Source organism: Fonsecaea nubica (genome assembly GCF_001646965.1).
Source record: "Fonsecaea nubica strain CBS 269.64 chromosome Unknown Scaff17, whole genome shotgun sequence".
NCBI lineage: Eukaryota > Fungi > Ascomycota > Eurotiomycetes > Chaetothyriales > Herpotrichiellaceae > Fonsecaea > Fonsecaea nubica.
In genome coordinates this window covers 101,605-114,585 of record NW_019173690.1, presented here as the reverse complement: position 1 = coordinate 114,585, position 12,981 = coordinate 101,605, and the positions used below count along the sequence as shown (strand labels likewise).

General features: G+C 52.6%; 5 protein-coding genes across 5 annotated transcripts; 4 read left to right on the top strand and 1 right to left on the bottom strand.

Annotated features, from left to right (window-relative positions):
- Positions 1-1,711: 1,711 nt before the first annotated feature.
- AYO20_03564 (hypothetical protein) lies at positions 1,712-3,064 on the top strand (the record flags this gene model as incomplete). Its single annotated transcript, XM_022641866.1, has 3 exons — positions 1,712-2,248; positions 2,307-2,464; positions 2,530-3,064. 3 exons carry the CDS (start codon positions 1,712-1,714, stop codon positions 3,062-3,064), a joined length of 1,230 nt encoding a protein of 409 aa, XP_022502099.1.
- A 2,304-nt stretch (positions 3,065-5,368) lies between these two features.
- Positions 5,369-6,037, top strand: AYO20_03563 (hypothetical protein; the record flags this gene model as incomplete). Its single annotated transcript, XM_022641865.1, has 1 exon — positions 5,369-6,037. One exon carries the CDS (start codon positions 5,369-5,371, stop codon positions 6,035-6,037), a length of 669 nt encoding a protein of 222 aa, XP_022502098.1.
- Positions 6,038-6,439: 402 nt separating this feature from the next.
- AYO20_03562 (hypothetical protein) lies at positions 6,440-8,327 on the bottom strand (the record flags this gene model as incomplete). Its single annotated transcript, XM_022641864.1, has 2 exons — positions 6,440-7,030; positions 7,110-8,327. The coding sequence occupies 2 exons, from the start codon at positions 8,325-8,327 to the stop codon at positions 6,440-6,442; spliced, it is 1,809 nt and encodes a 602-aa protein (XP_022502097.1).
- A 412-nt stretch (positions 8,328-8,739) lies between these two features.
- Positions 8,740-10,389, top strand: AYO20_03561 (hypothetical protein; the record flags this gene model as incomplete). Its single annotated transcript, XM_022641863.1, has 5 exons — positions 8,740-8,752; positions 8,803-8,847; positions 8,897-9,347; positions 9,398-9,858; positions 9,917-10,389. 5 exons carry the CDS (start codon positions 8,740-8,742, stop codon positions 10,387-10,389), a joined length of 1,443 nt encoding a protein of 480 aa, XP_022502096.1.
- A 777-nt stretch (positions 10,390-11,166) lies between these two features.
- AYO20_03560 (hypothetical protein) lies at positions 11,167-12,823 on the top strand (the record flags this gene model as incomplete). Its single annotated transcript, XM_022641862.1, has 3 exons — positions 11,167-11,235; positions 11,339-12,589; positions 12,644-12,823. The coding sequence occupies 3 exons, from the start codon at positions 11,167-11,169 to the stop codon at positions 12,821-12,823; spliced, it is 1,500 nt and encodes a 499-aa protein (XP_022502095.1).
- Between the last annotated feature and the right edge of the window lie 158 nt (positions 12,824-12,981).

The following is a 12,981-nucleotide window of genomic DNA, read 5'->3' as shown; positions in this document are numbered from 1 at the left end:
CATGCCACGGGGAGGTGGGAAGACACGACCCCAGCACATACTCCATACAGTACCTAATCATACAGTTTCACGGCCGTGCCCTGTATCGAATGGTTCAGCCACGCTGCCAGTGTCCACACACCGTGCCAACCCCCTTGTATTCTTGACTTGCATTGTTTCGGACAAGATCCCCGCTGATCTATTTGCCTCCCAACCCTTGAACGACGAGTTATGCACAGTACAGTGCATGATAGGCTTGAAACCAATGCCACCGTAGTGGGATGGGAAAGAGGTCGGACGTGCATGATAAGTCGTAACCTACATGCATTAGCGGCAGCAGCGGCAATTTTCGGTCTCGATCACAAAGAAGAGGACGAACACCGAGTCAAACAACTTGCGACTTTCTTCGAGACCCATTGCGTTCGAAGGAGACCCTTGTCGAATAGACTAGTGGCCATGAATTCTCGTGGACGCAAGGATCACATAGCTAGGTAGCTATCACATCCACGAGAAATTAAGAGGGGCTTGACCAAGGTAAGGTGAGAGTTTGGGGCAGAACATTTCCGTCGGTTAAGTGAGCCAGGTGGCCAGGCCTCCGATTAAGTTCTCACAGCCGGGGAGGGGGAAACTGCGGGCACTTATGTACGAGGGATGTAAGGATATGCAGGAGGACGGAAGTGGAGGGTGCAGGAGCAAGAAGGAGACAAGTACACGATAATTGAATGGAGAGAGAAAATTCCCCCCAAGGGAGTCTCTTGAATTGGCGAGAGAGAGTAAGAGAGTTTGTGAAGTACGAGGGAAAACCCCCTGTGTTCTGCCAATTGTTTCGTTGCCATAATCATCATCACCACCACCATCACATTCACTGTCAAATTGCCCACTCGTACTTGCCCAGTAGGTATGTACCTTCCACATCACACATTTTATTGTACGTACGAGTAGCAGATCCACACTAAACTTTAGTCTCTGCCATGACGAAATTCACTAAGCTGTAATAGGGAGGTCCGCCACGGTCCGCCACGTCCGTGCGCTGTGATAGGCAACAACTTGACGGGAGCTTCTCCCCTCCGGCGCCGGAGCCGTGAATCCCCCGTCAACTCCATCTCCACATATAACTGACCAGGGTTCACAGGAACAGGAACGAGAGGCTTGAGGCAGATAGGCTGATGGGCCACCCCCCTCATCACAAACGGCTCTGCAGATCCTTCCCTCGCAGAGACTAGCCTTGGTCCAAAGTGGCGTTGACGCGCCTGTTAGATATGAAGCTGCGCACAGGGAAATGCGACGTTGACTGATGCAGGTTGCCAGGGGGGTTTGGGGATGGGAGCGATATTATGGGATGCTCCTTGTTCCATTCGTAAGGTGACGGGAGAGTAAGAGAAGTTAGGCACGGAGGAGAGGAGGAGTAGGGTGAGAGACCGAATAGATACGAGGGAAAAGAAATCCAAGGGCCAACCTTGATAGTATGAAAGGCATTCCATTTCCGCGTCTATCATTATTATTATTACGAGACCTGTTGTATAAGCGCGTGGGTTTGGTTCGTCTGTGCCTGGCCATTCATTTTCTCTACAGAGCCGTGGATGCCCAACCAACCATCCCGTCTTTACAAGTAAACTTCGTTCCTTGCATTTTTGAACAACCATTGACTTTTTCGCACATTCGTTGTGCCCCGTTGTGTGTGGGCAGACTGCAGCAGTGCTGAGTCCTCACTACTTGGTACTCAGCGCTCATCATGACCTCGCAGTCGAGTATCACCATTCCCCCCGGACAGTCGCCCCCCTTCGCCGTCGTGACCCCCGACGATCATGAGGCGTATATCTTGATCTCGACCGCCTTCGGCCTGGCCTGTATCCTGTTCTTTGCCGGCATCAGAACAGTCGTTCGCACCACCATCAGCCACGGCATCGGGACCGACGACTATCTCTTCTATGCGGCCACCGCCTTAGCCATCATCCAGTCGTCGGTCGTCCTGGCAGCATGCTCCAAGGGGCTGGGCAAGGCACTGCATCTGGTGTCGCTGGAATCGCAGAATGAGGTCCAAAAGATGTATTACACCAGCAATTTGTTCTTTATCGTCGTCATCGGCCTGGCCAAGATCTCGCTCGTCTCCTTCCTCCACCGCATCTCGCGCATGAAGCAACACAGGCTGGTCTTTAACATCGCCATGGGAGTCCTGGGGGTTTGGACAGTGGGTGCTTTCCTGGCCGTGGCCTTTCAATGCAATCTCTCCCATGCGTGGTTGTCCGTTGGTGAGAAGTGTCCGGGAATTGTGAGTCTCAAAATTCCTTTCTTAGCGGTCCTCTCTGGAGGTTCTAGAACGCTGACAGACGGACTCTTCAAAGCTTCGACGGTGGCAAGTCATTGGCGCACTCGACATCGTGACTGAAGTCGCCATTGTCGCCCTGGTCGGCTACCTTGTCCACGACCTGCAGACATCAGTATCGAGCAAAATGACGGTACTGTCCATCTTTGGTATCCGCCTGCTGTAAGTTTTTTTTTCATTGCTCCTTTTCCTCTAGGGTGATCAAAGCTGATTTCCCGCCCAAAAAGTCTCGTCATCTTCATCGCCTTCCGACTGCACACTTTCGACCAAAGCGCCTATACCACGAACCCTCTACTCCGTGAATCCAGCTTCGTCGCCTGGACCCAAAGCGAGATGAGCTACTCGCTGGTCTCGGCCACCGTGCCCATCTTCCACAACTTCCTCAAGAGCTTGAGCACCGGGTTCGGCGGCATGCATGCCACCAGCAACGGATACGGCTACGGGTATGGGTACGGCAGCGGCAACCGCAGCCATGGCCAGCACTCCAAGGGGTTCCAGCTATCCACACTGAGGTCCAAGAACAAGAGCGCCGCGATGCCCTCAGTCAACGACGACCAGGACGGATATTACGGCGGCCACCCGAAGGCGTTGACGGCCGAACAGCTCGCTGGGGGGCCTACAGCGTCCACCACGGTGCAGTGGACCGGTGCCAGAGCGTCCAGGGGTGAAGCCGCCAGGAACAGTATCAACAGCGACGAGAGCCAACGGTATATGATCCGCAAGGATGTCCAGTGGGAAGTGAGGACTGAAATGAGGGAATGAATGTCGAGGTGGAATCTTTGTACTATACTACCACCACTACAACTGCCAGAGCAGAAGGCTACGTATGTATGTATGTATGTATGTATGGGTTGGATTGGTGGGAGGGAACATGGTATGGGAAAATAGAGGTGCAGCTTGGAAAGGGCATGATGATCAGGTCTGTCGCAGGCACGCAAGTACATATGGTCACATCTGGGCGGAACAGCTCTCGACAACTGGGGTGTTTCCTTCACACTATTTGCCCGCTCTTGGTGCCTGCCCCTGAGCGATGGCCAAAACTTCCGCGACATCCCCAAAAGACCGAGGTCTGTTCGCCTAGAAAATATATCTGTTTATATATATCCATGATATACCTGTAGATGTTACTTGTACTGTTGTACTCGGTACTTGTCGAGATCAACATTAAGTTTCAAAGAGTTGACGCCGTCGCATCAACCGTCAATCTCGCAATTTAGTGCCTCGGTTGATGACACGGGCCGTTGGAGCCTGTTAAATCGTGGGTGCGAGTGAATTATTAATCAGCTAAGAGGCCTTCGGGGGCCGCCTGTGCCCCCTAGCGTGCTTACTCGTACTTGTAGGCGTGGTGGCTCACGAGGCACTGGGCACTCCCCGGGCAATGAGCTTATTAGGCTTGTTAGGCGGGCTTACCTAGGTGGCCAGGTTACCCAGGGTGTCCAGGTAGGCTGGTAATAGCCCATGCAGGCCCGTGGTCGGTGGTCCCCGTGGGCTCTTTTCGCCCCTGTCCAACTTCCGCCGAAGACCACTCACCGAGGCACGCGAGGCTCCCTTTTCGTGCTGACCTGGCTTTTAACTGTGCTTGCACAAGCCGCTTCTTGTACTTTGTACTCGGTAGTCACTACTCATGGGTAGCTGGGCAGGAGAATACCTGCCCAAGGAAGATGATGAAAGGGTCGAGGGGGAACGCAATAACCATTCAGACATTCAGGGGGAAATGCTACTTCAGCGCCTGGCTTGTGACAACGCGACAAGTCGACTTGCCTTGCCGTTTTGTTCGATGATGCAAACGCAACATGCCCACCAACTTTTCCGGTAGGTTCGAATGTGTTCTCACCGAGAACTAACCAAATCATTCGAACGTCGTTTCCTAGCTGTGTGGAATAGTGACTTGGATACCTCGTAGAGAGCTGTGATCCATCATCCATCTGGTGGTCAGACCAGTCACCACGACATGATACGCCTAGCACCACGCGACCACGAGACTGTTGCTTCACATAAGCAAGCATGTACCAACTTATACTGATAGTCCTTCTTGTAAGCAATCGTGTATCCAGATCAGCTCGTCAACGACTAGCAGATAGACCACCAGATTTGTACAGCTTAACACAGAGAATGTGTTGTACTCGGTAGAACGAAATGCTCCGCGGTTGGAGAAGTGTACAATGTAAGACGTTGTCGGTTTACAAGTTGGTCGATCGTCAGTGCCTAACGGTCTCCTCATGATGGTTGCATTCATTTGTAGAGTCGACTACTTCATTTCTGGGGTTACTGGGACAAGGAGTCCCTAGACGACGACAATATTGGTAATCTTGTCAATGAAGAAAGAAGCCTGTGTGCTTTATAAGCTGGCATCTTGATATTCAGGGTGAAGTCCAGAATAGGATTGGTGGCTAACTGCCCGAAAGGGACGGAGTCGCAAAATCCTTTCCCCGGTCTCCCTGAATCTGCCATTTTCCGTGAATTCTGTCCTCATACTGGCTCCATCCATGGACAGAGGTAATTGTTCCCAAAGCGTCATCTACTGTCAGGCATATCCCCAAACACCAGAGATAGCTCAAGCATTATGACCTGGTCCAATTAGCTCGGGTCTATTATTCGCAGCTGCCTGATACCAAGGCGCAGTCCTGTGACGATCTCGAGCCCAAACCCTTTTTGCACAGCCTCACCGAACCCCCCGACCGAACGACATAAACTTCCTATGACGCTCTCAGTGGCTGTTAAACATCTTAGTGCTTTTGTCTATGCATGTATACTGTTCAGTTGCTTTGCGCTTACTACATAGGGTCGCTGCTTGCGATGGCCTTGCTGGCGTGGCTCAAGGGCTATGGAAGGACGGTTGTAACACTCTCCAGGCCTCCATCTTTCGGTATGGGGACGTGTAAATGTATAAAATTGCCTGGACATCCTGCAGTTTGAGTAAGTATCTATCACAGACCTTGACCATCATAATTACCGGGTATATTTTCGCAGAAAAGGAACACAGTAAAGGCTTCTTGACAAAAACTGTGACAAGGGATTTAACCTATCACTCGCCTCCAAACTTGATACACAAACGTCCTCTCCATTATGGGCTTGATCAAGACTGCCATCATCGCCGGCGTGGGCATCTATGCCGTGAAGAAGATGTCCAAATCGAACGAGAATCGTCGCACGAATCCTGCACCGGGCCCTACACAAGACCGGGACTTCCATCAACAATACTTCGATGAACCTCCGTACTACTCCTCCGGTGGGCCATATCAGGACGAGAAACGGGCCTATCATCAACAACAGCATCCACCGCGGCAGGAAGCCTTCGTGCCGTTGGAGTTCACCGAGCCGCGCGGAGGTAGACGCCAGCAGCAGCAGCAGCAGGAAGCTCGCCACCCTCAGGTCCTGACGACGAGTAACAGCGCGTACTCACCCTTACCGCACGGCTACAACCATCAGGACCACGATGGACACGTCCACGGGTACGATGCGACCACACAAAACGCGTCAGAATCTACTTCGAATCTGTACGCGTACCCCGACAACGCACCGCCTCCACACTACGACAGTGGGCGACAGCGGCGCCAACAACAACTACACCACGGCTTTGTCGAGCCTGACGAGGTTTCTGACTCGACCTTTGACGCATCGAGGAGAGGCGAAAATGGACAGAGGTCAGGATTTCTCGACACGTTGGCGCACCAGGCCATGAGTATCAAGGATGGCAAAGGTAGGGATCTCGTCGGGAAATTGCTCGCTAGGTGATCAGGCACGCAGCACGCAGCACTCAGGTATGCAGGGTAGGAGTCTATAGCAGTCAAATGGATCGGGGGACACGGCGAAAATATGGGTATTGTTTCCCGATAGGGATACTGGATGGCGGGCTGGTGATTTTGCACTCTGCTCAAGTTCCATGTGAAAATTGCATCTGGTGGTGTTTTGTTGCAGGAGACCCTTTGTGATCGCACTTCTCAAGTCCCAAGGAACGGAATCTTCAGGATTGTTGTTAAGAATCACTTCCAGATACCCTCAAATTTAGTTGCTCCTCTCTCTTATAGGCCTGTATATCTAGCTAGCTGGCTAACTAGACCTCCTCTTGCCCCAAAACTTGAAGACACCCCGCCCTTACCTGACCCGGTCACATCTCGCACAGAGATTCAAAAAGGACTAATTGACGCCCCAGATACCCAGCGGGTCCTCCTTTGTCCCGTGACTGCCACCATCTCGTGCCCTTTCCACTTGCAGCCTCTTGACCCTTTTCGCCAGGAAGCCCAAGGCTAGCGGGCCGGCGATGGTGCAGAGAAGAATCGCCCACGTGACGATCAAGTATAGGTCCGAGACAAGACCGTCGTCTCCATCCGCGGCCGCGCCACTGTCGTTGTCGTTGCCGTTGCCGGTCGTTCGCCTGCTTGTAAAGATGCCGTTGGTTGCGGCGAGCGCGGAGATCAGGAATCCAATCTCGCCTCGAGCGACCATTGCGCAGCCGAGAATCGACGCTGGATAGAGAGACTTTGGCCGGGGGAGGGACCTACGCGTTAGGATAACCTGTTTCTTCCCTTGCTGCTTATCCTTGCGGGTTTTGTTGGATATCGGAGACTGCGACGTCGGCGGCGGCGGTGGCGAAGAGTTGGAGAAGCGAATCAGCCACATGCCACAGAAGAACTTGCCGATAGCCATGAACGACGCATAAACTAGCCCGCGCCAGATGACAGGGCCGCGGAACATCTTGGTGATTGGAATGGAAAAGCCGATAGAGGCCTGGGGATAAGGCATGAGCATGAGCGGCCAATAGAAGGGGAAACACGTGCGGAAAACTGGAGGACAGAGTAAAACTTACGAAGAAAAATGGCTTCAGGACCCGCTCCACCGCAGGTGCATAGAAGTGGTTGTACATCCGGAGGCCACGGCTCTCCACGTCGAGAGCGTCAGGGATATCGGCCGCTCCTGAATCTTGATCGACAGTCGTTACCGATCTTGGATTCTCGGGAGGCGGCGTGAGTTCACCGGATAGCCTCAACAGCGGCGACAGAGGCGGCTGATGGTCTTGGGACATCTCTTTCTTTGATTCTGGGTCCTCATTCGCAGATTGAGACGCCCCGGATGGTTCTGATGCGATATTGGAGGACACATTGACCGCACAATTTTGAAGCTTTGCTCTCTCCGAACGTTTCCCTTGGGATCGAGTCTCTGTGGTCTGTAGACTAGCTTCATCCAGCCAGGATATGGTAGCTCCTGCTAGGTAGGCGGCGAATAGATTTGATGTTCCAGCATAGCTTGCTGCGGTGATCAAGGCGGCTAAAAATGCCGTCGATAAAAGGAAGAATATCTTCATCTCTTGATCCAGTGCCTTTAGAGCGAGTTTCTCTCTCACCTTGACAAATAGCCCGAAGACGTGAGGTAAAGCTGGCTTCACCAAAAACTTGCAGGTCATGGGAATGACGATGGCGAAGCCAAAGGATACAAAAACCGGGCGTATGACTGTGGTCGCTGAAATGGAGCTATGACCGGAGCCCAAGTTGGCTATGACTTGAACCATGATCAGCCCGACAACATCATCCAACATTGCGGCACTGGTGAGAATCGTGCCCAGACGGCTCGTGGTCAGGCTGGTCGTCTTCAAAAGACTGAAGGTGGTGCCTAGGCTGGTTGAGCACAGTGCCGCTCCGGCTGCAAACGCTTGTAGGTTCGTGGCATTGGAAATCCCAGTCAGAGAGAAAGAGAGGGCCATTGGCAGACATATGCCGGTGAGGGCCACGCAGATAGACAGTAACAGGGAGCTCCCAAGAGACTTGGCCGAAGTTGCCAGTCCGCCCTCGAAGACAATCGCGATCAAGCCCAGGTAACCAATCTGAGTGGCCGCATCCTCGAATTCACGAGACAGCATCTTCGAGCCAGGTGTTCCCCAAGCCATTCCAATCAGGACTTGGCCCACAAGACCGCAGTAGAAAACATGATCCAGAGCAGTGCCTAGAACATTCAAGACCAGAAAGAAAGACGACTGGACTAGGATTGTAATGATCCCAGGCTCATGGTATGGGAGGGCGGCGTCTGCCATGGTGGGCAGACAGAAGTGAGATTGCTGAGAAGTCAAGACGAGACTCCATGCCACTTGAGAGCAGATCGGTAGGAAGAATCCTCACCGCACTTTTACGATTGATGAGGGGATGCAGAATGCGGATGGTCCAGGTCATGCAACTAGGGGAGTAGGCAACCAAGCAACTCGATGTCTTTCGAGGCTGGCGATGAAAACCTGACGAGGCTGAGGCCCAAAGAGGAATATTTGCCGAGCTCCATAACAATTTGGCTTTCGATTCTCCGTCGCAAAGCCTCAAACGAAAGAACGTGCAGGTGGACCTTTGTAGGTTTTTCGTCACAGCTAGAGAGTGGTCGTGAAGTAAATCTCAGGTGAGATTCGAGACCTATCTCTCGAAGCATCACTATCCTGTGTTGAAGAAGCCTCGGCCACAATGCTGTGCGCAAGTAGGTGCTTTCGTCCATCCTGCGCATGTTCCCGACTAATGTCATGACAGTCTCGGGAGAAGCGGCGCAGGTTCCTGTGGCCTCGCGCAAGAGTGGTGCGTACAAGATACATGTGAATCCCTCCAAGTATCACGGGTCTGACAGTCGCAGGCAATGTCTACGAAAAGCGCCTGATTGAAGCATATATCAGCGAAAATGGCACCGAACCCACCACCGGCGAGAGCCTGACCGTCGAAGACCTTATCGATCTCAAAAGTCCCAATGTCGTCTATCCACGACCTCCGCAGATGACTTCCATACCTGCGATGCTCTCCTTCTTCCAGAATGAATGGGATGCTTTGGCTCTTCAAACCTACACGTTGCAACAGAATCTTCACCAAGCTCGACAGGAGCTCAGCACTGCCTTGTACGAAAATGATGCAGCGGTGCGAGTCATTGCACAGCTCACGAGAGAGAGAGATGAGGCACGAGCAACACTGGCACAAATAGACATTACTAGAGGGGCTGCTGCCAGCACAAATGGTGATGCAATGCAAGTGGACAGCGCTCCATTACCGCAAGCGATCGTGGAGAAGATCGAGAACACACAATCAAGGTATGTCTGCCTTCTGTCCATGCTGTCCAGGAACTGATGAATCTTCCTAGTTTGTCCAAGACCCGGCGAAAACGACCAGTGCCCGAAGAATGGGCCACTTCGGACTCAATATCGACATACACATCGAGATCAACCTCCAAACCATTGTTTCCTGGTGGCCGCGTGCTTGCAGTACACGAGACGGGAGCCCTGGCCCTGGTCGCAGGCAGCAAAGCTGGAGTCTACTCACTTTCGGAGGACACGTTAACATATCCGCTCGACTTTGGCGAGGGAGAAGCCACAAGCGGTCTCTGGGCCCATGACAGGGCGGTCGTTGCAACCTCAGCGGGGGCAGTTAAGGTCTTCGAGGGACAGCAGGAAGTCTCGTCCTTCTCGGTCCACGCCGGACGCACCAATGCGGTGGCTCTGCATCCCAGTGGCACCATTCTGGCTTCTGTCGGAGAGGACAGGACATATATTCTCTATGACCTTGAATCCAGTCGGGTTCTCACTCAGGTTTCGAGCAACTCCAGTATGTCCCCTCGCAATTTCCCCTCGCTCTTACTCGGCTGCGTGCTTACTTGATTCAGGTCTTCGCTGTGCTCAATTCCACCCTGACGGCCATTTATTGGCGGCCGGTGGTGCCGACGGCCAAATTAAGATATTCGACGTCAAGTCTGGTGCAGAAGCTGCTACTTTCGACCTTGGCGGCCCTGTGCGATGCATCTTCTTCTCGGAGAATGGTATCTGGCTGGCGGGTGTGACGGAGAAGTCATCGACCATCTCGATCTGGGACCTGAGAAAAGCGACCGAAGTCACAACTATTGAGACGGGCAGTCAGATTGAATCCATCAGCTGGGACTACACTGGACAGTTCTTGGGAGTGGCTGGACAAGATGGAGTTACGGTCGAACACTACTCCAAGGCGTCAAAAGAATGGACCGAAATCCTGAAGCGAGGCACCCCGGCGACACGGATTGCATGGGGCAAACATGCCCAGAGTCTTCTCACTCTCAATGAAGACGGTGCGATTACCACCCTGGCGGCGGCGACGGAGGGATAAACGGTTCTGCGCCATTTGTATACTGTCATGGAGGGATGGAAAGCAGCGTTGATACCCATAACTGATGTGAGCTGCACACAGCGGCACCTGCGGGGGTTTCCTGGTTATGTTGCTGCGATTTGAAGGGACAAAAGAAATAGGAAAAGAAAAGACCAGTGTCACACCAAAATGGAATGCAAGTTGCGTCGACAGATGGCGTTTTTATCATCTGGCGATGATATGTACAAACAAATACAATGGACCCAGCTTGTAGGGCTTGTCGGTGGTGTTAGTGGTGGTGATATTCTCTTATTACAGTCGCAGGCGGATTTATCAGCGGCCTTAAGAGCGTCGAAAGGTCCTTCGCGGCAGTGGCAAATGATCTGCGACAAGCGCAGCGGGAAACCAAACAACAATTCATCAGGGCCACCAGGAACCACCAAACCATCAGAACAAAGAAAGCGCAGGTGGCCATTTTCAAGGCTGGCATTTGCCCTCTTCTCACTTCTTCCTCAGTCTTCCCTTTTATTAATCATCCCCTGGCCTATCTGTCAAGTCGCGCTCGCCTGTCATACCGGCATCCATCCCGGTGTCAACTTCTGGTCGGCCCATTGTTTCCACTTCACTGGCTGTTGGTTAGCGAGGGTTTTTCCGTTGGTGCCCAGACGACAATCCCAAATCGTACCTCACTTCACCTCCTTGCCTTCTCAACAACTGCGCCCTGACCTTCTCAAACAACTTGCCCTTATGACATTGTCGATTCGAGGACCATAGCCTGCCTTCACAGGTGCCTTGATCATGCCTCCTGCAGGCACTCTCGCTCTGAGCAACTTCCTGAATTCGGCATCGGCCTCATCCAGTCGAAAGGTAGGATCTCGGCTCCCCCTCTCGCTCTCTCAGAATGTCATCCACGTTCAAACATACACACATATTATTAAGTGGTACAATCACCATCTAACCGCAGTCACAGAGATCTCATGCAGAAATAACCCGATCACAAAGTCGAAGTGCTACCCCCGACCAGGTGCCCTCCAAGCGCCGCCGCATCAACTATCGTCCAACACCTGAGCGTTCTCGGGACTCGACACCACAACACCCAGAAGGAAGAATACGGTTTCAAGGCGACGGTTTCGACTACCGGACGCCAGCCATGTCCACACAGGCCCCCAGAGCAACTACAACCCCTGCCCCTCACGATTTTACGATCGATCTCACAGCGGAAAGTGACAGCGATGACATTTCCACTGCCTCGGAATCCTCTCCACATCAACTCTCGAGGCAAGCGTCTAGTCAGCCCTCTCAACGACCACCGCGACAACTGCTCGTTAGCGCATGGATGACACTAGCACAGTCACAACAGGTAGCTCAACAGCACCTAGCCCAACACCAGCGGGAATTCGCGCGATTAAGAGAAGCTACCGCACGGAATCGAGGCGAAAGTACACGAAGGCAACGACAGCATGAACCTCATGTACAGAGACGCCCAGAACCTGCACAGAGGCAACAGGAACTTGCAGAGCCGCACCGAGAACTACCCACCCGTGCCCCCCCTTTTGGCCCGAGAACACAGGATGTACCACACGAGATAATCAATCTTTCAGACACGGACGAGTCGGATTTTGAAATAGATGACTTTGACATACCGGTGGACACGGAAACGCTCGACACTGACTCGGTCGCCTCCCTTTCTCCAAGTCCAAGTCCAGAAGTCGAATTTGTTGAAGAGAGGCGTGTGCCCCAGCCCCAACGTCAGGAGGCTGCAGTCCAGACTAATGTCGGGAACAACCCCCCTCGTCCTCGCTTGGAAAGAGGTCCACTGGGATTATCTCTAGACATCCTGAGGAGGGGAACACAATTCATGTTCGGGAACATGCAGCACGTCGCCCCTGGCTACGGTGATGGGTTCCTGGATCGCTTAGACGGAGTTCCGCCTCGTGGTCATGATGGACGGCATGGGAACGACGGTGGCGATGCTTCTTACATCATCAACATGGATTACAGACAACCCGCGTTTCCTCTTGATTTCGATGTCTTTGATCGCAGCTCTGAAACACCTCAAGAAGTGCCCGAGCCTTACAAAGGGCCCCCAACGGCCAAAGAAGGGTTTATCAGGACCTTCGGAGAGGAGGATGTCATCCTCTGTCCCATGTGCGGTGACGAACTAGCGGTTGGGAAAGGAGATGTTAAAAAGCAGGTCTGGGTTGTGAAAAACTGTGGGCATGTAAGTGGCTTTGAAATCGCCCCGGATGTTTTATTGTCCTAACGAATCTTTTAGGTCTACTGTGGCGAATGTGCCGTCAACCGATCCAAGTCGAAAGTATCAAAGAAAGGCAAAGGCAAAGAGCCCGAAAAGAAGCTGGAATCAACCAGATCGATTCCGTTCACCGTCTGCAGTGTCGACGGCTGCAACACCAAGGTTGTTAGCAAGGCTGCCATGTTTCCTATCTATCTCTGAGCCCACACCAAGGATTGGTTTGATCATCCGGACCACTTGATTGCAGATGCAGTCAGACATCGATCCAGCCAACGAAGAAATGAACCTTTTTAATTCAAGAATCGGGGAGTTATATTTGTTAAGGGGAATTTCGCGCTCACGATGGAGGATGATGCATA